Here is a 25,572-nt window from a genome sequence, read left to right on the forward strand (position 1 = left end):
CTCGGCCGAAAAATTTCAGAAATTCTTTCGTCATTTTGTCGTAATTTTTGCACTGTTTTATATTAGCCGTTACATAAAGTTTTATATATGAAAATGTGCGCAATTTCACGTACAATACAACAGAAAATAACTCATGGTTGTAGCTTTTATCAGTTTTGAAATATTTTCATATAAATCACGATAACTGCCAAAATTTCAACCTTGGTCAACTTTGACTCGACCGAAATGATAAAAACGCAATTGTAAGCTAAAACTCTTACATTCTAGTAATATTCAATCATTTACCTTCATTTTGCAACAAATTGGAGGTCTCTAGCACAATATTTCGATTTATGGTGAATTTTTGAAAAAAACCTTTTCCTTACGTCCGTGCCAGAAATTCTTTCGTCACATTGTTGTAATGTTTGCACTGTTTTATATTAGTCGTTACATAAAGTTTTATATATGGAAATGTGCGCAATTTCATGTAGAATACAACAGAAAATAACTCATGATTGCAGCTTTTATTAGTTTTGAAATATTTTCATATGAATCACGATAACTGCCAAAATTTCAAGCTTCAGTCAACTTTAACTCGACCGAAATGGTCAAAAAACGCAATTATAAGCTAAAACTCTTACATTCTAGTAATATTCAATCATGTACCTTCATTTTGCAACAAACTGGAAGTCTCTAGCACAGTATTTCGATTTATGGTGAATTTCTGAAAAAGAAACTTTTTCTTACGCTCTTGCCGCGGTAACTCGGCCGAACATCTCGGAAATTCTTTCGTCATGTTGTCGTAATGTTTGCATCGTTTACATTAGTCGTTACATAAACTTTTATATGTGAAAATGTGCGCAATTTCATGTAGAATACAACAGACGATAGCTCATGGTTGTAGCTTTTATCAGTTTTGAAATACTTTCACATAAATCACGATAACTGCCAAAATTTCAACCTTCGGTCAACTTTAACTCGACAAATTGGTCAAAAACACAATTGTAAGCTAAAACTCTTACATTCTAGTAATATTCAATCGTTTACCTTCATTTTGCAATAAATTGGAAGTCTATAGCACAATATTTCGATTTATGGTGAATTTTTGAAAAAAACATTTTCCTTACATCTGGCTGACACGGTAACTCAGCGAACATCTCAGAAATTTATTTAAATCTCGTTGTCATAATATTTGCACCGTTTTATATTAGTCCTTACATAAAGTTTTATATATGAAAATGTGCGCAATTTCATGTACAATACAACAGAAAATAACTCATGGTTGTAGCTTTTATGAGTTTTGAAATATTTTCACATAAATCACGATAACTGCCAAAATTTCAACCTTCAGTCAACTTTAACTTTCGACCGAAAAATGGTAAAAAACGCAATTGTAAGCTAAAACTCTTACATTCTAGTAATATTCAATCGTTTACCTTCATTTTGCAATAAATTGGAAGTCTCTAGGACAATATTTTGATTTATGTTGAATTTTTGAAAAACATTTTCCTTACGTCTGCAAAAACTCAGCCGAACATCTCAGAAATTCTTTTGTCTCGTCGTAATATTTGCACCGTTTTATATTAGTCGTTAAATAAAGTTTTATATATGAAAATGTGCGCAATTTCATGTACAATACAACAGAAAATAACTCATGGTTGTAGCTTTTATGAGTTTTGAAATATTTTCATATAAATCACGATAAATAGAAAAATTCGACTTTTGGTCAACTTTAACTCGACCGAAATGGTCGAAAACTGCAATTGTAAGCTAAAACATTTACAGTCTAGTAATATTCAATCAATTAGCTTCATTTTTTCAACAAACGGAAAGTCTCTAGCACAATAATTCGATTTATGGTGAATTTTTGAAAAAACATTTTTTAATCCAGATACGAATTCATGCATCATTTTGTGATAATATTTTCTCTGTGTTGCTTTGATCGTTTTACAATTTGTTATATACCAAAATCATCGCAATTTAGTGTACGATACAACTACAAAAAATTAACTCATTAGCTTTAACCGTTGTGCTTACAGCGCGATTTGTATACAATTTTTTTTTTGCTGTCATATATTCCAATATTTATATATGATATTTTTTTTTCATTTCTGATGGTTGCATACTAAACTTTAGGCAATGACAAAAAAAAAAAAAGGAGCCAAAAATGAACTCTTAATCTTAAAAACTAAGCGTGCTGTGATTTTTTGAAAAAACTTTTTCCGCTTCAGCGCTAACTCACCGAACACGCATATACGGGAGACGTTTTTGTAAATAGAGGCTCAGCGTTTAAGGGTTAACATGACAGCGCCTCCCATCATTCATTGTACTGCACAACTAATTCATCATCATCATCATCTACAGCATACTGAAATCAACATCCATCACCAGTTACTACCCGTATGATTTAACTTTACTGTACTGTATTATTTATTATTATTAAGGTACCCAGTGTAGTATTACATATTATTATTTAATTTCTATTACTATTATATGTACAGTACTGTAGTACAGTATTATTATTGATTTACATGATTATAAAATGTTATTATACAATAAATATGAAAATACAGAATACTATTGCTATACGAAAGACAAAAAAAATCTGCATCTGCGAATATGGAGTTTCCCGCGAATATTTTTATAGATATGTTCCATGGAAAAAACCCGCGAATGCGTGAGTTTCCCGCAAAATTTTTTTAGATAGGTTCCATGGAAAACCATGAGTGGGAGTCCATAAAACCTTGAGAACGCTTGAATACTGGGGGTTCACTGTATATATATACAGATGCACACACACACACACACACATATATATATATATATTATTATAAGGTGTTATAATATAAATAACCATTTTATAAGTGTTCATATGTCTCTGTGAAAATTTTGATGTTTTGCTTGCAGATTCGTCATTTTTTGTGAAGATGTGATTTTAAAATGTCTTTTTCTTACAGATAAATTGTATATCATGTAATTTTACAATGCTTTGATATGTTTTTTCCAATTGTTTAATATCTGGAATTGTATTATGAATGACAAATTCTTAGCGTGTTGTGAACAGAAAGGGTAAGAGGTTATCGCTTCCATATCTGCACAGGTGTCCAATAACTCGCGCTTAGAGGCAAAAGAACCCCTCTTATCGTGATGAGTTGACAGTTATCGGCCAGTTGCCTATCATACATCCATCATGTATGTCTAACCTATATTTATTAGCTGTTCTGTGCTTATTCTTTTCGTAACCTGAGAAAGAGAGGAGGAGGAACAGTAAGAGAGTTGAAGTTGACATGCTGTCAGCCAGCCAATTTTGGCTCTAAAAGAATTTCCTTTTGCTTGTTCAGGTGGTTTGAGTCTCTCAGGAAATGTCTGTCATAGATAAGAGATCAGGCGCTCGAAGCTCAGCCGTGTATGTGTTCATTCACGTGTATACTTGTGTCTGTATGTATGATGTATGCATACTCTATGTATTATGTATTCTGGAAGGGCTTCTGTTGGAGAGTTAAGATGTATGCATACTCTATGTATTATGTATTCTGGAAGGGCTTCTGTTGGAGAGTTAAAAGTGCAGTGCTGTTCCAAAAACAGTCAGTCAGCCATAGGGGTCCCTGAGATAAGCATCTCTCTCTCTCTCTCTCAATAATCTCATTATATATATATGGGATACTGAAGGGTTACTGTTTGTAAAAGCTCTGTTAAAACTCACCCCAGGAGTGTGTTAATTTTGTAGAAGGTGATCAGGAATATTGTTTTGTGCAAGTATTGTGAAAAACGTATAATGGTGTAATAATTACAAAAGGTAATGTGGTGATTACTGAGTTCTGTAATGTTAAGAGTTAAAGTGATATTCTAGGTAAAAGAGAATTATTATTTTGAATAAGTCTTAGTGACTTGACAGTGTTGTCTATTAGAAAGTCTTAGAAAGACGTGAGTTTAACTTTTTCTTTTTTTAAAGAGAAGTGTTCTTGTGAAAGATTGATATAATCTTTAGGCACATTTTTGGTGGTTGGTATATTTCCATTTTTGCATATTGCATTCTTATATGTCTGTGCTATCATATTACTATAATTTTATAATTACTGTGTTTTGCTGGTGATTTCTTAACATTTTGTTAGTGCCTACCTGTTACTGAGATTTTGAAGAATGTTTATGTGGATTTCAGTCAGTAATATTTTGGTGACTGTTTGTGTTAGTTAATCAGGTATATACTTGGCACTTGAGTGATAGTTAATAGTTTGATTCTTACCTAACCAAATTGCTTTCTTAATAAATTAGTTTTGTGAATTAACTTGATTAAGAAATGCTTAAATCTTACACTGTTGTCAATTAATAGTAAATATTTGAGATTGTGAACTTTACATATAACTTTTGAACTTGGAAATAAACCTGTTTGTTTAAAGTTTAAAAAAAAAAAACAGCTTTTCATTCTGACCACCAGTAATTAGAGACATTAATGAATGTGTACAAGGTAAGTGATGTATCTGTTTGTTCACCTGAGACTTATCTAGGTAAAATAGAACCAGAGACAAATAGTGTTTAATGAAGTGATACCCATTTTCCACTAGTCTGGATATAACTTAATAATTGTTGCCTCATCCATAACTTGATAAAGTTACATCGATTTTCTCAGGTGATAAGTAAGTTTATGGGATCATTGTACCTTTAGTGATTCAGTCAAAAACTCTTTGTTATGAGGTTTCAAGTATCTGGTCGATGTGAGGTAACTTTTTGGTATTATTATTTGTGTAATAACCAGGTGCTTGATCACTTCGTGACAAATGATTTGTTGGCCAGACCTGGGAAATCAAAAGATTTGGTGCCCATCGTCCGGGAAATTGAATGATTGGGAAATTAAATTAACTGGTGCCCATCATCTAGGGAGAACTAAACAGAATATCATTCTGGTTTATGATTTATACTGGTGGTGTTAGGAATATATTTTTGGTAGGAGAGTAACCATATAAATGTTTTGAAGTGAATTGTAAACCCTTCTTGTTGAGTAAACTAGAAAAATGGCTCAGTTTGAAGTTCAGGAATTTCTGGCAGCTCCAACCATCAGAAAGTTATCTAAATCTCACCTGACTAAGGGACAGTGGACTCTCTTAGCAGTGACATGTGGGGGTAATGTTACTTTTGATATGAGTGAGGCACAAGTGTGTCGCAATCAAAGCATTAATAAGCTCTGGTAAAGTGGATGGGGAGTTAAGGGAGGCATATGAATTGTTGAATGCAGCTGAGACAGAATTCACAAATAAGGCAAGGCAAGAGAATGAGAACGGTGATGTACAGGCAGAACTTAGAAGTTTAGACTCAGAAGAATTTTGGGGTAAACTGAAGGTGTTAGAATCAGAAGAAAACTTACTTAGACTGCAGATACAGGCTGATAAAGAAAAAGAAGAAAGAGATAGAGCAAAAGAAGAAAGAGACAGAGTAAGCAGGCAAGAAGAAGAAGAAAGAGAAAAGGCAAAACATGAAAGGGAGTTGGAGTTAATCAGAGCTCGATCCTTACTGTCTTTAAACCCATATAACTATATCCAAGGTAACACAGACCCTGTGTTTGATGTACCAAGAGTACAGAAGTTAATTCCAAAATTTACAGAAGCTCCAGATGAGTTTTTTGATCACTTTGAAAAAGTGGCTTCAGGTATGGGATGGCCAGAGGATAAATGGTCAGTTTTGTTACAGAGTGTTCTCATTGGTAAAGGAAGAAGTGCCTACTTAGCCTTATCAGCTGATCAGTGTAAAGAGTACCAGGTACTCAAACACAATGTGCTACAGGTTTACCAGATGACAACTAAATATTACAATGAAAATTTTAGATCTTTGAAGAAGGATGACAAGATGACTTTCTTGGATTATGCCTGTAAAGTCAGATGTTTTAAACGATGGCTGGAGGCGGCTAAAGTTAAGCCTATGGACGAACTTGAAGAATTAGTGGTCTTAGAGCAATATCTAAGAGGAATTCCTGAACATATAAGAGCTTATTTGAGAGAGAGAGAGAGAGGTGAAGAAACTTGATAAGCTGCTACTCTGAGTGAGGATTACAATATATATTCCAGCAAAAAGAATTATAATGGCAGGTACCAGAACCAACAATTCACAGGTTAATAGGTCTCAGTCAAATTTTAAGAACAGTGCTGTGAGAAACCCCTCTAATAATTATACCAGTGCCAAGCCAGGATATGACCCGCAGCAGTGGAATGCTAAACCCGCCCCTTCTAGCCTATTCTCAAGACAAGTGCAGAAAATTAATGTTTGCCACAAATGTGGAAGAGTAGGACTTTATAGTCGAGACTGCTATAAAATGTACCAGCAGACTAAGCCAGTTAGACAGGTGACAAGAGCTAGCCAGGTAAAGCCAACTACAAGGAACAATGTGGGAGAAAATGAAACCAGACAAGCAGAGTGCTTGGTAACCAGTGGAAATGCACTACCGCTAATTTCAAAATTCTAGCTGCTGACGAATTGAAACTTATAGCTATGTAATTACTTGGTAAGTTGCTTATATATATAAAACTATACTTTCCCCAACAGAGCCTCATTTAAAAATACTGTAATGTATAGTACAATCAAGGTACCAAATAGCAATGAAAAAACTAAAAGAATTTACAGACATGCATTATATGTGTATGTGTAAATAATCAGAGGCAGAATATTGGCAGCAAAAGTTGACAAGCTTTTTTTTATCTACAAGCAAACCTTGTAGGTGAATTAAAAAAAATTTTCAGAATAAGAGGAGCAAGAGCAATGATATGATAATAGCAATTAAATATGTGGATAAAATGACAGCAAAATCCTACGACTATATATTAACTTACTGATGCTTTACAAGCTTCTGCAAACATCTGATATAAAGATCTGGGAAGTGCCAATTCATTTTGTGCTAAAGAAACACCATACGCAGTCTCTAGGCACTGTAAGGCAACTTCCACGCTCTCTACACCTTCTTCTGTCAATCCATTTTCAACAGCACCTCCTTCTAGCTGTGACTGTAAGAACTGTAACATAGAATAAACTAATCGCTTCACCACTTCCCTGCAAAGATAAAGAATGTGAGATTTGAAAAAAAATCCCATTTTCATTCACAGTGAATTAAGCACAAGTCATATAATGAACAATCATATTCTGATAAATGCAGGAGACAGAAATACCCTTCTATTGCAGATTTTTTAAAGTTTATTATTGTAAAAATACACAAATGCAAGTAAAGATTACTCTTAAGACAGCAAATACTAAGTGCCTCAAGAGTAATCTTTACCAACATTTGTTCTGAAGAGAATGTCTGTAGCTCTTGAAAGCTGTATCTTAATGATGATGTACTTTAAAAATCTGCACAAGACCGGTCTTTACAGCCCAACACAGTACATTTTGTTATATAGCACATCAAAACTGGTACGTAAAGAAGTCAATTCCCAAAAAAACAATAAAACTTTTTGCTTTACACACATCCATGAACTGTGAGGATGCGCAAGCTGGCTATAAAAGCACTTATCAACAAATCATGCTTTGAGGTTGTTCTGCATATTTCATTAGCCTATTACTACAGTACATAGTAATTAGTATCAGTATGAATACAGTATATATATGGATATATAATATATATATATATACAGTAAGCAACCGATTCGCGTTCTCAAGATTCGTGGACTCACATATTTGTGGATTTCTCTGAGGAATGTATCTACCCATTATTACCACTGGAAAATTCACCCATTCAAGGTATTTTTTCACTGAGAAATATTCACTATTACTGTACTGTATTTTCATATTTTCATGACTAAATGCACTTTTTGTGATAAAACTATCAAAATAGGTAGTTCTACGTGTTTTTAGTGGGGCTTCAAGTATTCGCCATTTTAGCTATTTGCTGGGGAGCTGTACACATCCCCTACAAATTTTGGGGTTTTACTGTGTGTGTGTGTATGTGTGTATATGTGTGTGTGTGTATATATATATATATATATATATATATATATATATATATATATATATATATATATATATATATATATATATATATATATATATATATATATATATATATATATACATACATATATACATATATACATACACAGTATATGCCTGAAGTAGGGAAGATGGGTAGTCTGAGAAAAATGCTTTGTGTTTTAGTGTTTTACCTGATGTTAACACTGCTTAAAGTGCCTCCTTACAGATAAGAATCCTGGATTATAAGAGTAACATGACTCCTCTATTCCTGTTTAAACTCCCAAAATTTCTAGATCTAACATAATCAAGACCTGGACTTTCACTGAGGCGTCTAAAGGACTGGGTCCTTCTTCCTATGAGAGCTTAAAAATTGAATCTGATGAAACATGTTCAGGTAAAAGGAAAGAATCCTAGCCTGACTCTTGCCAGGTAAAAAACTTTCCTAAAATCATAAAACCTAGAGAAGACCTTTGCTGTGCTGAAAACCCCATAAGGGCTAAAACCTTTGGAGTGAGCAGCAGTGACAGACCAAAAATTAACATTACAGGGAATAAAGGTGAAACTTATTCTCAGCAGTTAAAACCTGTAGTGTGAGAATCTCTTCCTTTCTAAAAATGAAAGCCTGTGCCGACTGGTCCTTCCCCAATGCTACCTCAAGACTTGGAAAGAGACCCATAGAATATGAGGCAGTTCTCTTTCTCCCATATACGCAGGCAAGAATAGCAAAACATTCTTAAAAAAGGCTATGTGGATGTAAGAAAAGTGAAACACCTTAGAACAGGCTTCCTTTCTATGAACTATACTAAAGCCTTGAACATAGCCAAGACAACCTTGGTGAAATGCAGCACAAATGAATGTTCTATTTCTGCAAAATAATGTATTATCTTATCCTTACACAAAGCAATTAACCTCTTCAATAAAAGAAATCGTGACCATTTCTTCATGTGGCTCTACATGAGATGCCAGATTCATCAATCAACACAAGCACAAGCAACTTGCCCTCTGACAAAAAAGAAGCAGGGGAATAGGGCTTAACTACTGAACATGTGCCAGAGCAGCCTGGGCAAAGACTATAATGCTCAATGGCGGAAGAGCAGCAGCTAACTGCACTAAACTAACTCCTGCTAAGCTTCTACCGAGGGTTGAAAACTCCTGTGTAGTCACCGCTGACAAAACCACTTAATCCGGCTCACAAGGACACTGATTCAGCTGAAAGCTGAAACTGAGAAGAATAGGAAACCTAGCATAGTATAATCTACCAAAAAAGAAACTTGCACATCAAGCATGCATTGTGTAATCTACCAAAAATGCATCTCACACTATACACAATGTGATGAAAACATGTTTTGGGACAAAATTTTAAGGATCGCATGATACACAAGTATACTGTAAAAGCAAATTACTGTTCTTTTTGATGCTGTATATTTTTGAGTTGTACAGAATATTTTCGATGGAAATAAACTCTGCTTGTGTATTTGTGGAACAAGCTTCCGTTCCATAATCCTAAAAAAATCCAACACCAAAACACAGCTGGACCCAAGAGTTTTGGATAAGGGACTGTGAACCTTTACTGCATACAGTATATGAAATTTGAAAAAACCATTCTCAGATTGTTGGCAATGCTGCGTGGGTCTAAGGTAATGTTAATACCACTTACTCAAAACAGGTTGAGAAAGGGTTTGAGAAGGGTGGGGAAAGTTTGGGAGGGGGGAGGGGAGTCCTATGCTGGGAGATACGTCAAGAGTTGATAAACACGTCACCATAGCGTTAAATTTACACATTTTCATGATAAATATATTTTTTTATTGAAACTCTCGTATGCTAGTAACTTCACCTCAGTGATCTGTGAAACAACAGGTTTGCTATATGGCATTTTTGCTCTCCTTGAAGCCTTTAAATATCACAATTTTTAAAAGTAAATGGTATTTTTCCTAACTATACAAATCTGAGGTCCTTTACATTAGGAATTACTTACGGCGAAGCTGGACACGGCCATTAGGCTAAACTCTTGAGCAAGGTGGTTAGGCAGCAACTAATGCCAGGGAGGTGGGAATACCCGCGTGCCCGGATGTAAACATTCCAGTTTGCCTTTCGGTCCAGGTTCAGATTGAGGGGTGGCATGGGGCGGGCATAATATGTAATGTAAAGGACCTCAAGTTTGTAAAGTTAGGAAAAATACAATCTGCTTTCAAAAACTGTGATTTGTTCCAAAACGATATACAAACCATCGGTCCTTTGCATCAGGAAGACTCACTGGTTGGAGGGAGGAATCTGAGTGAGTCTCTTGAACTGACTGGAGTTCTGCACACCTGGGCTACTCCTCCTGGTCAAAAGAGCGAGGAGTAGCCTCAAACCGTTACCTCTGACATATTGATCAGGATGTTCAGGAGCTGCAAGATCAAATGTCAGATACCAGACCTTTTCCCATGAGTGAGGAAACGTAACTCATACGAAATAGGCTGGGTACAACCTAGAGTCGGAGGCAGTAAAGAAAACCAGCGATAGGGTTTCCCTTATTGCCAATCTCTCCTTCCTCCCCTTGCTAGAGGAAGGAGCAAAAAAGATCTTGATGATTCTAGAAGAAAAATAGAACAGGTGCTCGATGTGTGGTCTTACTGCATCAGCGCCAGATCCAGCAAGTATTGGTTCGAGTCCTATTCTCATCCAGAAGGAGAAGTAGGAGGACGGGGAAGGAGGAGGAAGAGAGGCCAGTCACTATCGGTATCCTTCTCACTTCCAGAACCGACACCTTAGGCGAGATGCTACTCATCCTCTTGAAGGAGCTGGGTAAGAAAACACAACTTGTTGAGCAGCCACCACAGAGTCAAGGAAAAAAGGTTCCATGGGCCTGTGGGCAAGACCACAGGAAGACAAGAGTGTGGTCTGTGAGACCACGTCTTTCTTCCAGGCCGACAGAAACTTCTGGAATGCAAAGGATGGACCAAGCCATTGACTTTGTGAGCCCTCCGGTGGAAGGTACAGGTATCGTCGTCATCAGCTGCCGAGTACCTCCTTTGATCGCTTTACGAAATCAGGAGGAAGATGTGTCCTTAGACACTTCTTCCTTGGGATTGAGAGTACTAGTGAAAACGTTGACGACATCCAGGTTAGGAATGTTGAGCCTTTTCAGAAAGTTCCACAGCTCCCTGATAGGACAAAGTAATGAATGATCTGGATCATCAACACAAAGTCCAAGGGGGAGGGGAACAAGAAGGACTCGAACCCGACAACAGATGCCGATGGATTCGGAGTCCACCTACGACATGCGAGGAGGAGTCGAGGTATTGATTCCCTTCACCAGTTCTTCCATCTTTTATGTCAAGGCCAGAGCAAGATAAGAGATGGTCCTAAGAGGGCACAACTCTATCCGTCAACTCCATTGAACCTGCAGAATTAGCAGACACGGGCCAGAACCCTAAACGAGAGTCACATGCTGTAGGAACAGTTCCTGAGACAGCAAGACCGGTAGAAGCTTCTCTAGTCCATAGCTAAATCTCGACTGATGAGAAGAAGGCTATTTCAGATAGAAGACTAGGTCACAAGGGCCTATGTTCTTTACAAATGAAAGGGAGCAGAGCATCCCTTGGTGGAGAAGACGAGAAAGTCCAGGATTGAAGAGCGACTGACCCGAGAAGAAATTCCGTCAAAGACACCCACCAGCGAAGATGGATCCAGTCCCTGGGAGAGTGTTGCAGAGGACTTCAAGAGATATCCAGCTATCCTTTGCTGCTTGGCGAGAAAGCCTATGCTTGCAAGGAAAGCTGGAAGATCTCCCAGTCCTGAACACATATGGATGTACTGCCTGAAGAACCGCTTCTTGTGTAGCTGCTACATGAAGATGAGTTAAGCAAAACTCTTCTCAATGCCTCAACTATCAGGTTGGGTGAAAGGCGAAGTCTTCCAGCATTTGTCTGTAACTCTTAAGAGCAATGCCTGTCAACCCCTAACTAAACAAACAAATACGGAGGTTTTACGTAGATATCGAATTTTTCCCCAAAAAGACAGCATGCCTCATCTTGGTCTGGTATAAAGGAGTGAGAAAAACTACCGAACTGTTGTGCAGGGAGGCAACAGAAAGATGGTAGGGATTTCTCAGTTGAGCAGTCTCTTCATGATTCTTCGTGAAGAAGAGTGAGCAGCACATTCCGTCCCGATCACTCAAACCTGAGGCCAAGCTCGCCTACCAATACATCCCCACCGGGAATGCATCTGGTTAATTGAGCTGTCGAGTGCAATATAAAACACTTGAGTACCTGCAAATGTTGACAGATGAAACAGGAGGAAAAAACGATTACCTCTTGTTTGTCGACAAATGCCACTACTGTGGTTTTGCTGTTCAACGGAATGGCATGAGTGTTGACAAAACTCATCCTGAATTCTCCGACCTGGCCAAACACGCTGCCCTGAGCCCAGACGGTGATGAGAAGGTACTAATCGTTTTTAAATCATACACCTTCAAAGACAAAACTCTCTACCGGTGATTAATTCCAAATAATGTATGAAGTAGACACAAGATGTGAGATTCTTTCAATCAAGCATTCTCATACTTCGAAGAGAAAAGAAGGTTGGAGGAATGGAAGCAGACCTCCATTCTCCACCATGGGGAAGCTTCTGCAAAATGACAGGATACCGAGATGATTAGCTCTAGCCGGGCTGGCATTTCCCAAATCGGGAGCACGGGAAAGGAAGCGCGATGGAAGTTCAAGGAAAAGGATTGCTGAGACCTAAGGGAAATAGATACTTCTCCTGAAGGAATCCATTCCCAGGTCTTGGCAATGTTGTTGCCAGCTCCAGAGACTCAATAAGTATCATTTCATCCAGACATAAGCAGTAGGAGAACTTCTTCCCGGTCGATACTTCTTTCTCTCTTCCCTCCTCCCTATGGAAAAGAGGGTGGAAAGAGACACCGTTATGCGCACTTTCCTAGAAGAGAAGAAGAGGGCTGTGTTCCGCAATCTTCTTCCGAAGCCTGGGACTTCTTAGGAGTTGAAGGGGCTGGTATGAACTCTAGGTCAAGTCGAGATGACTAAGACCCCAAGGTCTTGGCCACTGTCCAAAGGACAAGGCAGCGTCCTGGTACGAACCTTGATTACCAAGGTATCTGGCAAATCTCTGAAAGAGAAAGGCAGAAATAAGTAAAGGTTCATTCTTAAGGGTTGAGCCAACTCAAGACTTAAGAAACCTGAGATCCGAATTGGGACAAAGTCCTTCTTCTTGGCACCAGAATTGCCTACATAACTGCAGTCGGCAAGACCCTCCGAGGCAAGAAGAATTCGTAGTCTGTCGAGGCAGGGGAGAAGCTTGGTGTCTTGACCTGAATGAGCTCCTTCTCTGAAGAAAAGAATTCATCTGGTCGAGAATGCTCCTGGAAGCAAGGACCGTGGCGGTCCCCAACACTCTCAGCCCCTCAGGACCTGCAAGGGTTGCGAGTGATGAAGATTATTCATTTGGGGAATTGCAGTCCTGTCCTAGGGATCCTCACGCTGACAAATCAGCCCGAAGCTCTCCAAAAAACCTGAGGGCGTCGTAGAAATTACTGAACTTGAAGAGAAGACCCTCGCTGTTTCCAAGTGTGAAACTCCTGTACCTCTCCCTTGGAGGGAGACCTTGACAGGCCCGGATGAAACCCTCCTTGGCTACCTGGTTGTACTTGACGAGACAATTGTGGGACCGACACCCAAAGCACGCCAGGCAGCCGAACTCCAAAAATACAAATTACGTTGGAGCTCTCTGTCCATCTCCGCCTCTCAGAACAACCAAGAGGAAAAGAGAACAGGTGAGGAGAAAGAGTAGTCCTACCTGTCCTGACCAGTAAGACCAGCAGGAGAGGTGTTCCATGAGCGATAATCAACCGGAGATTACTGCCACAAGGGGGAAGAAGAGCGTTTGTGCTGTGGCAAAGCGCTTTCCTGGGAAGAGCATAAAGTTCACTCGAACAGAGCTGAGAACCTGATTCGGAAGAACCGAGTAGGGCCGAGCCAAGTCGCACCGAACCGAGCTGATCATGCGAACACGATCCACGGGTGGTATGCGGTGGACTGGGAGGCAGGTGGGTCAAGCCGGGCCAAGCAGAACCAGTCTCGCAAGCATGATCAGGGGCTGGGCAGGGCAAGCAAGCCGAGCAAGCTGAGCAGAGCTGATCGCGCGAACACAATCGGAACTGGACAGGGCGGAACTCGTCTGCCGTGAACTATTGCTAGTTTCCCGTACTCTAAACTCCTTCAAGGCCAAGGCCCCTCGAGATGATTCAAGGGGAATTCTGTGTCTGCTACCCTGCATGCTTGAACCCTAAGGTTCAAGAAAAAAGGATGAGTCCCGGCCAAGCAACTGAAGCAGCTGGCGGGCAGTATCAAGACACATGGTGTCTCGGCACCTAGACACCTGGCGTCCTGGCACCCAGACAACTGGCGTCCCAGCACCCAGACACCTGGTTGTCTCCGCACTTTCTCTCATCCTGTGTCTCTTGTCGTGATTCATAGGATTCGAGCGACTCACGAGACTCCCGAAAATCAGGAATGGTTGCTTTTGGTTTTCTAAGAGATCGAAAAGAGGCAGGCACAGAACTAGTCTTAGATGCAGACTTCTAAGACTGGCAACGAGGCCATGGCCTCTCGAGGCCACACTCTCAAGGCTCCCAAAACACCAGACCCCACAGGAGAATGCGAATCAGTGGTAGGAAACAGCCAACCAGAGAAACTTGTCTCCCAGATGAGAGGGCTCCCGAAGGGAATCTCTCCCCTGCTGCTTCTGGTGTTTGAACGGATAGGATCAAGACACCGGACTGGGAAACCGACCGAGCACTGGTAAGCGCTCAGGGAGCGCTTGTGGTGCTGGCAGGAAGAGCAGACACACCTGGGTGCCTTGGCCCTTTCTCTCGCACTCAAAGGAACTGGGCCGGGAGAGTACTCTCAGACCAGATTGGGATAGCAAGAAGACATTCCACGTCAGATCCCTGTCTGAGCACTCAGAGCGGCTCGCGAACAAGTGCCCGAGCAGCCCCGTCTTAGAAAGAGAACCTCTAGGATTGGGAACGGGATCGCAAACCGAGGTCAACGCGCCTGCGGCTCCCAAAACACAAAACCCAGGGGTATCCGAATCGGTTTCTTAACCCGAAGTTTGGGAAGAGCCAATGAGCGACCCACTGCCTCCTCGGAAGGAGGCTGTCCCTAGACGTCCAAGGGCATCAAGGGGAAAGAAGCAGCCTTCCTCTCCTTCAGCCAACGGAGGTCTGTCTGGTTCCCGGGACCCCCCCTCGAACCTCGGGAGAGGAAGGGAAGAGGCAGCAGAAGATGAAATCGAAGATACATTGAAGAAGACGGCGGCTACTTCCATAGGGCGACTTCCTTCACCTTCACTCTGACATCTTTTACAGGATGGTGTACATGAAACATCGTAACCTCCAGGGCAGCTAGGCAGGCTGCAGCAGGAGACCAGAAAGAGCCGCCTAGAGACTGTCATCGAGTTAACAGAAGCATAACACAGGAAACAGCAGGAGCAGATGGACCACAGATACGCCAGAGGCAGTCAGTGCCATGGCATACATGAAGGCCAGCAATGACAGCGATCGATCCACATCGGCGGGAACAGAGTTGGAACGATCCCAACGTGGAACTTTGACATTCCAACCAGGTACTGTGGTCAATCCCGAAGCAATACTAAAAGAACGTCGGGACTCCTTCATGCAAGATATCCCCTGAAATATCCAGCCAACTACTGCTGTGCCTGCGATGCTCACTGTCAACCTTAAAGAAAAAGCAAAGATGATTACTAGAGGGAAATTCCTCTCGCTACGAGGGGAACTGCCCTATGCAGTGATTGGAGGTTCCCTTAGAAGTGGTCGCCCTACCGCCCGAGGCGCCCCCCTCCTCGCGGTCTTCGCCCAACGAGCGAGGGCGAAGGAGAGAGATCTCTACTGAAGGAGAGAAAGGAAGAACTTATGGGGAGAGAGAAGGACGGAGGGGAGTCCACCAAAGGGCGCCGTGGGAGCGGAACTTGCCGACGACACCCACAACAACTCTATAGCACAGGTGGCGAAAACAACACTCAGCACAAGTAGGGAGGAAGTAGTCATGCCCTTGTACACAGAGGGCAGGAGCCCAAGAGAGGAAGCGAACTCTTACGTCCCAATCAACGTAGGGGAGCGAAGATATCACGTCCCAACTAATATCTCCAAACGTACAGGGGAACGCCATCAGTATCTAAATGAAGGGCTACTGGAAGAGAAGCATTACCACTCGGTTACGCCCCTCTAAATACACCCTTGGCCGTCAAACCCGAGACACATATGCAGGGGAACAACAGCTTATGCAAGGTTATCACAAATCGTGGGTTTGCATAAATAATTATCAAACACACGTAATATATAAACAAAAAAATATAAAGATCCCACTGGGATAAAGAAGAGCTTAACAACAGTCAGGCAAAGAGAATTGAAAACACATCTGCAACGCATGACGGCCGAAAGCAAACTGGAATGTTTACATCCGGGCAGCCAGTTATTCACGCATACCTGACAGTAGTTACTGCCTAACCACCTTGCTCAAGAGTTTAACGGCTGTTTCCAGCCTACACTGAAAGTAATTCCTCATGTAAAGGACCGACGGTTTGCATATCGTGTCGGAACGAAACTGGTTTCGTTCCGACACGATAGGCATAGGGGTGTACTTAAGAGTTCTGAATTCATAAAATAATCTAAAAAAAAAAAAAAAAAAAATGCAATCCGACACACTAAGAAAAGAAGCCCCAATAAACTTACCTTAGGGACTCCGAGCCTGCACTCACTGACGCAACGGGGCTATAATTCTCTCTTTTTTTTTAAAGGGCTGTGATCTTGATGCAGTTGAATTAACATCTCATAATTGCCGTAACAATATGCATTAATTTCCCGGCAGCTGATGTACGAGTTTTTGCAGGTTCAAAGGAGCGTGCAGCAAGGAATCAGCCGGTGTACTGAAACAAAATACTTATGAACTGTTCCAACGCAAAAAGGCGGGTGCAATAGTTGGAAAGGCCTGTGAGGATCGTGTATGAATACCCCACACACCCCCACCAACGGCTGGAGAAACTTCTCAGTTCCTCCTGAAACCCCTTTCGCCCTGTTTAGCACTGGCACCTGGGAATTCAAATGTATCTCGCCATGTTTAGTACTGGCACCTGGGGGTTCAAATGTATTTTGCCGTGTTCAGTACTAGCATCTGGGGAATCAAATGTCCCTAAGTGCATTTTGCAAAATTGAAACTTTAGAAGGACTGGAAATGAACATCATCCCCCCAGCCCCCCTATTTCCTCAGTAAGGAGCCGGCCTATGTACCAAAAGCTCCCCTATAAGACTGCGCATGCGTGGCAGCATTCAAAATAGCAGTAGTAGTTAAAGTTTTTGTCTTTGTAACGGCTACTTTTGTCGTCTTGTTCCTCCTGTGTTTGTGTAAGGGTTTGTTTGTCTCTGTAATGCCGTAAACAGTAAATTTTGGCTGTCTTCTCATCCCCCGTGTTTACCCCACCCATAACCCCGCATTCCCATTGGGTCCCTTAGCTTGTTGGATGACACTCTGTGCTTAATTATAAGTTAATTACAATCGTGCAACAAAAACTGAAGGTAAATCCACAATTAGCAACCAAAAAACTGTAGAAAAAGTTAAGTTAGAAGAAATTGCTGGCGCGGAACCACTACTTAGATCTACCCTATACTAACCCAACCTAACCTACCAGGCCGTGTTGCTTAGTCGGGGGTTCTGCCCCCCCAACCCCTGGTGAAGCAACTCCACTTTTTACCAAAAGCTCCCCTGTAACACTGCACGTGTGCAATAGCATACCAGGATGGCCAGCATACAACTTCTGAGGTTAATTACAGGGTAATTACAGTCGACTGACAAAAAATTACGGTAAATTCTTGGTAAGCAGCCGAAATTTCCTTCTTCTTTTAACATGATTTTTTCCATTTTGCATGGGGGTAAGCACGATGCCTTCTTTTGAAGGACTTTATTTGGCTTTGGGGTACTACAAGGCAAATCAATTAGTTCTACCCAGAAATGAGCGTCAAATGTCTAAATCAGGCCTTATATTTTACGTTCTTACTGCATTTCAGGTTTAATAGTGACTTTAACCCATAAAATTAGCCGGTGTCTTTGCACTTAGCCTAACCAACCTACCGGTAGGCCTACGCGACCGGTAGGCTCACCCAACATTTTCCAAACTACCGTAGGAACACAGGGGTCGATCAGACAGTTCCTCATTAAAGCACACACAAATCAATGTTATGTACTTATACAATGGTCATTCACCTCCGTCTACTGACTCTCTAAAGAAACGAGACCGAATGTGGGCAAGCCTAGCGGAGGATAGGGCCTGCAGGAGACAGGAGTCCCACATCCCATCCCGACACCTTGCTGTGATCAAAGCCAGCCTGAGGCCTTGTCAACTTTGTCACGCCTGAAACTAAGGCGTCCGCTGAAGGGAACGATCGGGGCAACTGTCACTTACTTGTCCATGACGAAGCCTCTTCAGTTGGTGGAAGGATATTTTGACAGCTTCACAGCAGATCGCTAATACCCTGTGTTCTTCTCCCGTAATAGCAACACTCATAAGACGTAAACAAGTGTTTCCACCACACACAAACAGGTATTACACTATCAAAGTTGTACGTCTTAGAGATGAAAGTTTTTTATTTGCATGCGGAACACTTGGAATATATTTCGTATATTGGTTAAAATTACAAAAATCCAATTATGTATGTTATGAAAGGTTGTATATTACCTTATAGACACCTAAAGAAAAAAAAGCTCTCATCATTACAGCTGGTCTTCTCTTTTCATCTAACAGTGCTAAAGTATATATAAACCTCTCAAAAAAATAAATTCTAATAAAATTTTAATGATAGTTCGCAAGAATATATTAGTATCGAAACAAAGGTATGGATGCAATGACGGTCATGAGGTATTACCAAAAGTAATGTAAATTGCTTGTGGTAGAATACGCAGCTACCCAGGAATGTCATTAAGTAGGGTGTAATATTATGATGATCATGACCACAGTGGGAGTGGTTAAGATTTAATCACGCACAAAGGGTGTAATGATGTGCTCTGTTTAGATATCTGCAGGGATTGCTTTTAATAGATCAAATTTCTTGAAAAGTTAATGGTATTTTCCGTTTACTACAAGATATATATACCTGTATAATTCAGGAAATTTCGCCTACTATGCTGGAAATGCTCTCTCCCCTCTTGCTCAGAGGTGCCAGTTCCTGCACGTTATATTGCCAATCCCATATTCCTGCATGTGATTCAGTACTACAACACATTTCTTTAAGATTAAGCCAGAGCTATGCTAGCAAGGGGTTTTGCTTCTAAAGCAGCCCGTAAACCACAATTTTCATAATCAGCACCATAGCTCTGAACCACTTAAATTTGAGATGACTGTAAATTGCCCTCACTCAAAATCTAATGTCATATGCTGCCGACCAGCCGTTGGTCCAAGAGAAAATGCATTGCGAAGCTTCATCCGATTTTACTATGATTACTGAGATGCTTTCCTTCCCACAGCCGTGGCGTGGAAGGACGACAGAAAGGCGAATTGTCAATTGCGGAGCGACTCCATACCTGGTGAAATTATATATACTGAAGAACGGAAGTGCGGTGTTTTGAAGAAAAAAAACACACAGAAATGCGAAGAGACAACATAAATATATGAAGAAAATATTAATCGACTTAGATTCGACAGAGATCAAGAGAACTACATATTCAAAATCGTTAAGGTAGCCTGACACCTGAAGCCCAGAATAAAAAAAAAACAGACATAATAATAATAATAATAATAATAATAATAATAATAATAATAATAATAATAATAATAATAATTGCCGAGAAACTAGCTGTATGCTTAAAAAGTCAATACGAATGGGAAAATTCTCTAAAGGTTTAAAAAGACTAAAAATACGTTATCAGAAAAACCCTTCTGTAGCAGAACAGCATAAGAGCGCAAGAAGATGAAAGGCAACCTGTTATGATTCAGAAGCAGTGGATCAAAGCTAATCAGGAAAAAGCTGAATTCAGAAGTTGCGATAAAGATGATAAATGAAAGAAAATGACAAAATAGAAAGGCGATAGATGATTAATGGACGTGCAAAGATGTATGCTATATGTATTGAGGAGCAACTAAATACAAAGCTTTGACGATTATAATTATGAGCGCAACACGCAGGGCGATATAGAAAAGTGTTGTAGACCATTATTCCTAAAAAATAAACTGAATGATCATCACGAATTATTTTGGGGAGCGGAAGACAATGAATAGTTTGTTATATAAAATCGTAAATTAGAGGAACCTCCGCGGATGAATGAAGCCATCAGAAATGGAGTGAAAAAGAACATAAAATTGCTCTTTTCTGAGTAGTGAGATGAAAAACGGAACTAAACGAAGGAAAATATGGATATATATCAATGATAGGTCACAGAAGAAATTAATATCATACTGAAGCGTTGGTTACAGGGGATCGTTGTATAAACCATACCCTGACCAAAGTGCCTTCATTTGACCATTTTCTTGGATAAAGCGTGAAGAAATTATAAGTAGTTACAAGATGGATTCAAACAGTTGGGTATGGGATCAAAACAAGAAGCAAGACAAAACGGATTGAGCTAACAACCCTATGCTGCCAAAAGTAAAATGTTAATCTAATTGACTTAACTATGGAAACTTTAACAACGATGAGAAACGTATTGGTCTGGTAACTCAAAGGCAGTACTGCGTAAAAGAATGAGTGAAAGCAAAACCAGAAATGACGTCTTCAGGACATTAAAACTGAGAACCTATAGTAAAAAAAAAAATTGCTACAAGTCAAATAGGTCTATGATTCAGCAAGCCCTGGCGTTCTAAGACCAACAGCATGAGGTGATGCGCCACGTGAATCATTAATGAATAAAGCCACGAGATAGCATCACTATAATGAGGGAGGAGAAAACCAGGTGTGTCCAAATCCTACAGGAAGCAATTTACTCGTTTGACAATATCACACGGAAGCAGTTTCCAAATAAAGAGATTAGCAATAAAAAGTGCAAATCTTGGAAACATTCATGTAGTGTCAAACTCACCCAAAACTGATACCAATAATAAGAAAAGTTCGCTAGAGAAGTAAAGTAGATATTATCTAGTTTAACGAAAAGACAATAGAAACTGTAAAATGTAGTGGCATTGAATAAAGATGCATTGGATCTGATGTCTTACTTAAAGTATAAATAATGAAGGAAAGTCAAGCGGAAAACGGAATAGGATTCAATGAAAACTACTTGACTAAAAAACAACCCTTTTGTATTACTCCTGAAACTTTTTTTTTTTTTTATTTAATGAGATGGTAACGGGAGGCAAATGGGGATTAGATTAAAAATAAGGGTAAAAAGGATTAGAATGATTTTCTGTAATAAGGCATCAAAATAAAGCAGTAAATATTTAATGCACAGTCGGCATCAGCAAGGAAAATTTCTTTAAACTTAAAAAAGAAAAACTTGCAAAGACTGCGCTCTAGTCAGCAGTTCTTGCAGTAAGTCAACGATCAGGAAAGTTCTAAAGTACACAGAGGCAGAAACAAACAATGTACAGAGAACAGTTGTAACGTCTGAAGGCAAAGTCAAAGTTCAACTAAGTATGATTCCCACACAGTGTACCTGAAGGGGAGAGCCGAGTCTTCTGGAGAGAAGTGTTTGAGGGTAAACAACTGAAAGGTGTTAGCGACAGAAGAGAGGAAGATTTTAGAAATGAATAAAGATGGAAAGGAAACCGTATGGTTACAGTAGTATGAACCTCCGGAAAAACTACACTGAACCTTTAAGGAAGGAAATGATAAAAATATACAATAAGAAAAATCAAACTGAGAGAAATGGAATCACGAGATACAAAATTCAACTGTCTTATAAGTAGCCTATGAGGTTTAGAGAGCAAGAAAAGATTATGTTACTCCACAGAGAAAGAGCAAATTGTCTGCCATAGAACGCTGGGAAAAGTTTTATAAAACAACAACAATACGACCTACGAGCTAAGTGGGAAAAATAATGCATATCATATTACATACGAACAACGGCCAAAAAGAAGTAAAACTATATGCGACCTGAAAACAACCATGTGCAGAGGAGAGATGTGAAATTGTTAAACTTTCTTATTTGGCAGAGGGCAATGTAAAATTAAAAAAAAAAAAACAGAGCTACTATGTAAATATACTACACTGAAAAAGACTAAAACAAGCAAAGCAGATTCTAAACCAGCTTTTATACAATAAGGTTAGGAGATGCTAGCAAGAACGTCGTCGTATCATCATAGTACTAAAATAATCTGCCCCACAACGGCTTTCACGCTGATTTCGATATCAAGAAAGCAAAGCTTCTCTCTGCTTTGTCGACAAAATCTTCTGCGGGGATTTTGCCGACAAAACCTTCTATCTAGTCAGGTTTAGAGATCAGCAGAAATGGCAAACGAGACGTAATGACTTACGTGACGAGAAATGACTGACGTGGAGGACTTACGCGATGGTTCTGATTCGAAGTGATATTGCTATTTCTTTCGCTACACGTCTTTTTTTTTAATGAGGAATACACTATACGTTGCACTTTTCATTATTTAGAGTTATGGAATTTAGAAATTTTACTTACAGTAATGTAGTTAAAAACTTGAGGTTTTTGAAGAGGACGTTCCTTGGCAAAGCCAAGCGAAGTCGCTCGCCACTCATCTTCTAGTACTGGCGTAAATCAGACTGGGTTTTTTGTGTGTTCTGTTTTTCCCGGGCGGCCACCTGCTAGATCGACCACGAGGCTTTAGGAATTAAAGTAATTGGAATCCAATTTAATCGGTGCCCATCTCAGCTATTGTGCAGAATTGTAACGCGTTGCGAAGTAGCACAGCATTGGTGAGCCCGGTGGGCAAAATTCTAGGCTTGATTAAATAGCGATATCAGTGAAATTGTAGCAACCTTAATGTAACTTCTGTGCCTTGATTCAGCTGCCACGTGTTCCAGAAATTCATCCTTTTTCCTCGTTGAGTTCGCTCTTGATGGTAAACCCGGCTATGGTGTGTATTAACGTAAAGTTGTCGTAAATTTGTATATATTTTTCATAGTAGCGTAATTTTAAATAGCCTGGGTATGTTTTTTGTATTACAGTTTATTTTTGTAATAAAATGTAGAAAATGTACTCGTGCTTTGTGTAGCCGCCATCTTGTTGTGCTGGTTGCCCTTTGATTGTGTATCCTAGCCCAGGACAAAGGGCGAGAGCCGTTATTAACCGAGTTATCGTTGGGAGAAATTCTCGACATGGTTCTTGGTGTTTCATTCCACACAACAAGTTTGCGAACACGCTGCTCGTTGATAACAGGGGCAAACTTTTTTTCTTTACTGTTTACTTTTTCGATTTGAATTCAAATATAATCTACCAACATTTCCAGAACACTGTACTCATAAGATACAGTAGTATCATAACATCTCGTCTGGGCAACCAGGATCTTTCCTAGATAGCGACCCCCAGCAAAGTTCGGGGGTCGTTATCTAGGACTAATATTTCCTTGGGGTCATTATCTTTGTGATATTTACGGTCTTTTGTTTATGTTTTTACATGCCGGGTTAAAACTCTTGGGGGTCACTATCTAGGAAAGATCCGGCAACCAGTTGCAGTCATTCTTGTAAGATCTTCCTTTTACTGTTATGTCTCCTCTCAGACATCCAGCTATCTACCAGGTTTCTTGAGCAGATCATTACTTATATTCTGCCATCTTAATTACTCTATTTTCTTTCTTCTCATGAAAAAATGCCCCATACTCTCTTCATCCTGTCATTTCGTCTGAAATTTAATATCATATGAGGCACATGCAACCTGACTTTCGTGAAGAGGATAGTGTGCCAATATTTCGTTCTCTGATACTTGCTTGTGTGTGTGGGCACCAGGGCCACTTCCATGGGATATTTATACCTAAAACAGGTAGAGAAGGCACAATATAAGCTCAACGGCATATAGAGCGCCATTCTGTTCAGTGAAGTTTGCCTCAAAGAGGGTCTTCTTCCGGAATATTATCTTATAACTAGTGAGCTTACATGTGCTACACTGCACAGGGAAGGAGAGTAGTTGAAGGACTCCCTGTTTAAACACAGCTACCCTCCCAATCCCCTACCTACCCTGCCCCCACCCGAGGCGGACAAACAGGTTTGCAGGAGGAGGGTGGATGTGTCATTTCTGCCCTACCCTCCCGATCCCCTACTTACCCTGTCCCACCCAGCTTTTATTATTATAGATTATTATTATTTCCTATGCTTCTTTGCATCTTTCAGGTTTCTTCAGTATATATTTTAAATGAACATACCAGAGAATATTTATTCATTTTTCCTTTCTTCAGAGCAACTGAAAACACATGCAGATAACACATCACAGATACACTAATATTTAATTTAAGAAATATTCCAATTTTTCGCGCATACCACTTAATTTGGACGAGCCACAGAACGCTAAAGTCATCCCGGCAAATTTGTTCCTCTGCTGAAATGTTCTCAATTTAATCATTAATAATATATGTACTGCATTAACCACAAATTGCCAGATGTCAAAAGCATTCCGGTAATAAAATTAACGTGTCACTGTAAGGGTTGCTTACGGGAATGTCTTGATAAACTGATTATATTTCTCTCTCTCTCTCTCTCTCTCTCTCTCTCTCTCTCTCTCTCTCTCTCTCTCTCAGTGATTATTTAGCGCTGAGGAAATCGAGTCTGAAAACATTCTGCCCTGTTGAACCTGATAATTGTATTATTTGATAAGTCATAGTTATTGCTCGCATGATCCTGCACATTGCCCTAAAAGCAAGTCAACACAAATGTTAGCATGCAAAAAGACATCAGTCATAAGAAGAACTAGCGACGTTTACACAGGAGATTGCTGTAATTTATATTGTCTTTTCCGTATTTGAGCAAGCAAGTTATTTATCGTCTGCGAGTAGTGAAACCGAAGACTAAACAAAACTTTTTTGGTAAGAAATCGCATTTTAAACATTGTTCAGATCAATCATCCCTAACGAATAACGGAAATTCATAGATTTATGGTCCTTGTCATTCTTCATACAGAAAGTAACAGATTCAAGATAAATTCTCGAAAAATAATAGTTATTTTATTGCCAATGTCGTAGCTCTACGAGCCTGATACCAAGAAGCTCAAGAGCGCCATTAAAAAATGTTCGTGTGTCACTGCATTCGGCCCAAGATTTCATCATCATATGATGACACCTGGAGAGGTGCTTGCAGCGTACTCTTCGGCACTAATGCGATGACAGGATCTTAAAGCGATAAGACAAGGGAAGAGATCAAGCTTGCCCCGGCAGTACGAACAGCATTATTGGATCAACTATTCTGACAGCTTTAGTTAGAGTTCGTCAGGGTAGTTCTACATCCTGTGTAAAGGCGTCAAGCGCCTCTTCATTTCTGCATTAATCACATCATGTACATTAACTGTTATTATTTCATATTTCATATTTTTATATATCTCTCCGATACGTATTATTGTCCGGCCTTTCCGCCGACGTATGTAACCACTTTTGTACGTTTATTGTAACACGAATTATTCTCATTTATATGCCATCGAACAAACGCAAATTCTTGCCCAAATGCGTGACATGGGATCTGCAGGTCGGTGA

The 25,572-nt window shown here is 39.9% G+C and overlaps 1 protein-coding gene across 6 annotated transcripts in view; it reads right to left on the bottom strand.

The window, feature by feature from the left end:
* Positions 1–22,657, bottom strand: part of LOC136850225 (small glutamine-rich tetratricopeptide repeat-containing protein alpha-like) — a 157,483-nt gene extending 134,826 nt beyond the window's left edge. Inside the window, exons 1-3 of one of the 6 annotated variants that reach the window (XM_067123864.1) lie at positions 18,207–18,325; positions 16,682–16,875; positions 6,795–7,011 (exon numbers count right to left, since the gene is read on the bottom strand). In XM_067123864.1, coding sequence (XP_066979965.1) covers positions 6,795–6,983 — 189 coding nt within the window. In that variant the 5' untranslated portion in view covers positions 6,984–7,011; positions 16,682–16,875; positions 18,207–18,325. Of the gene's footprint in view, positions 1–6,794; positions 7,012–16,681; positions 16,876–18,206; positions 18,326–18,405; positions 18,554–22,559 lie in introns of those variants that run through there. The other 5 variants (XM_067123860.1, XM_067123862.1, XM_067123863.1 and 2 more) reach the window with 5 other exon arrangements.
* Between the last annotated feature and the right edge of the window lie 2,915 nt (positions 22,658–25,572).

This window comes from Macrobrachium rosenbergii, chromosome 21, assembly GCF_040412425.1.
Source record: "Macrobrachium rosenbergii isolate ZJJX-2024 chromosome 21, ASM4041242v1, whole genome shotgun sequence".
NCBI classification, from domain to species: domain Eukaryota; kingdom Metazoa; phylum Arthropoda; class Malacostraca; order Decapoda; family Palaemonidae; genus Macrobrachium; species Macrobrachium rosenbergii.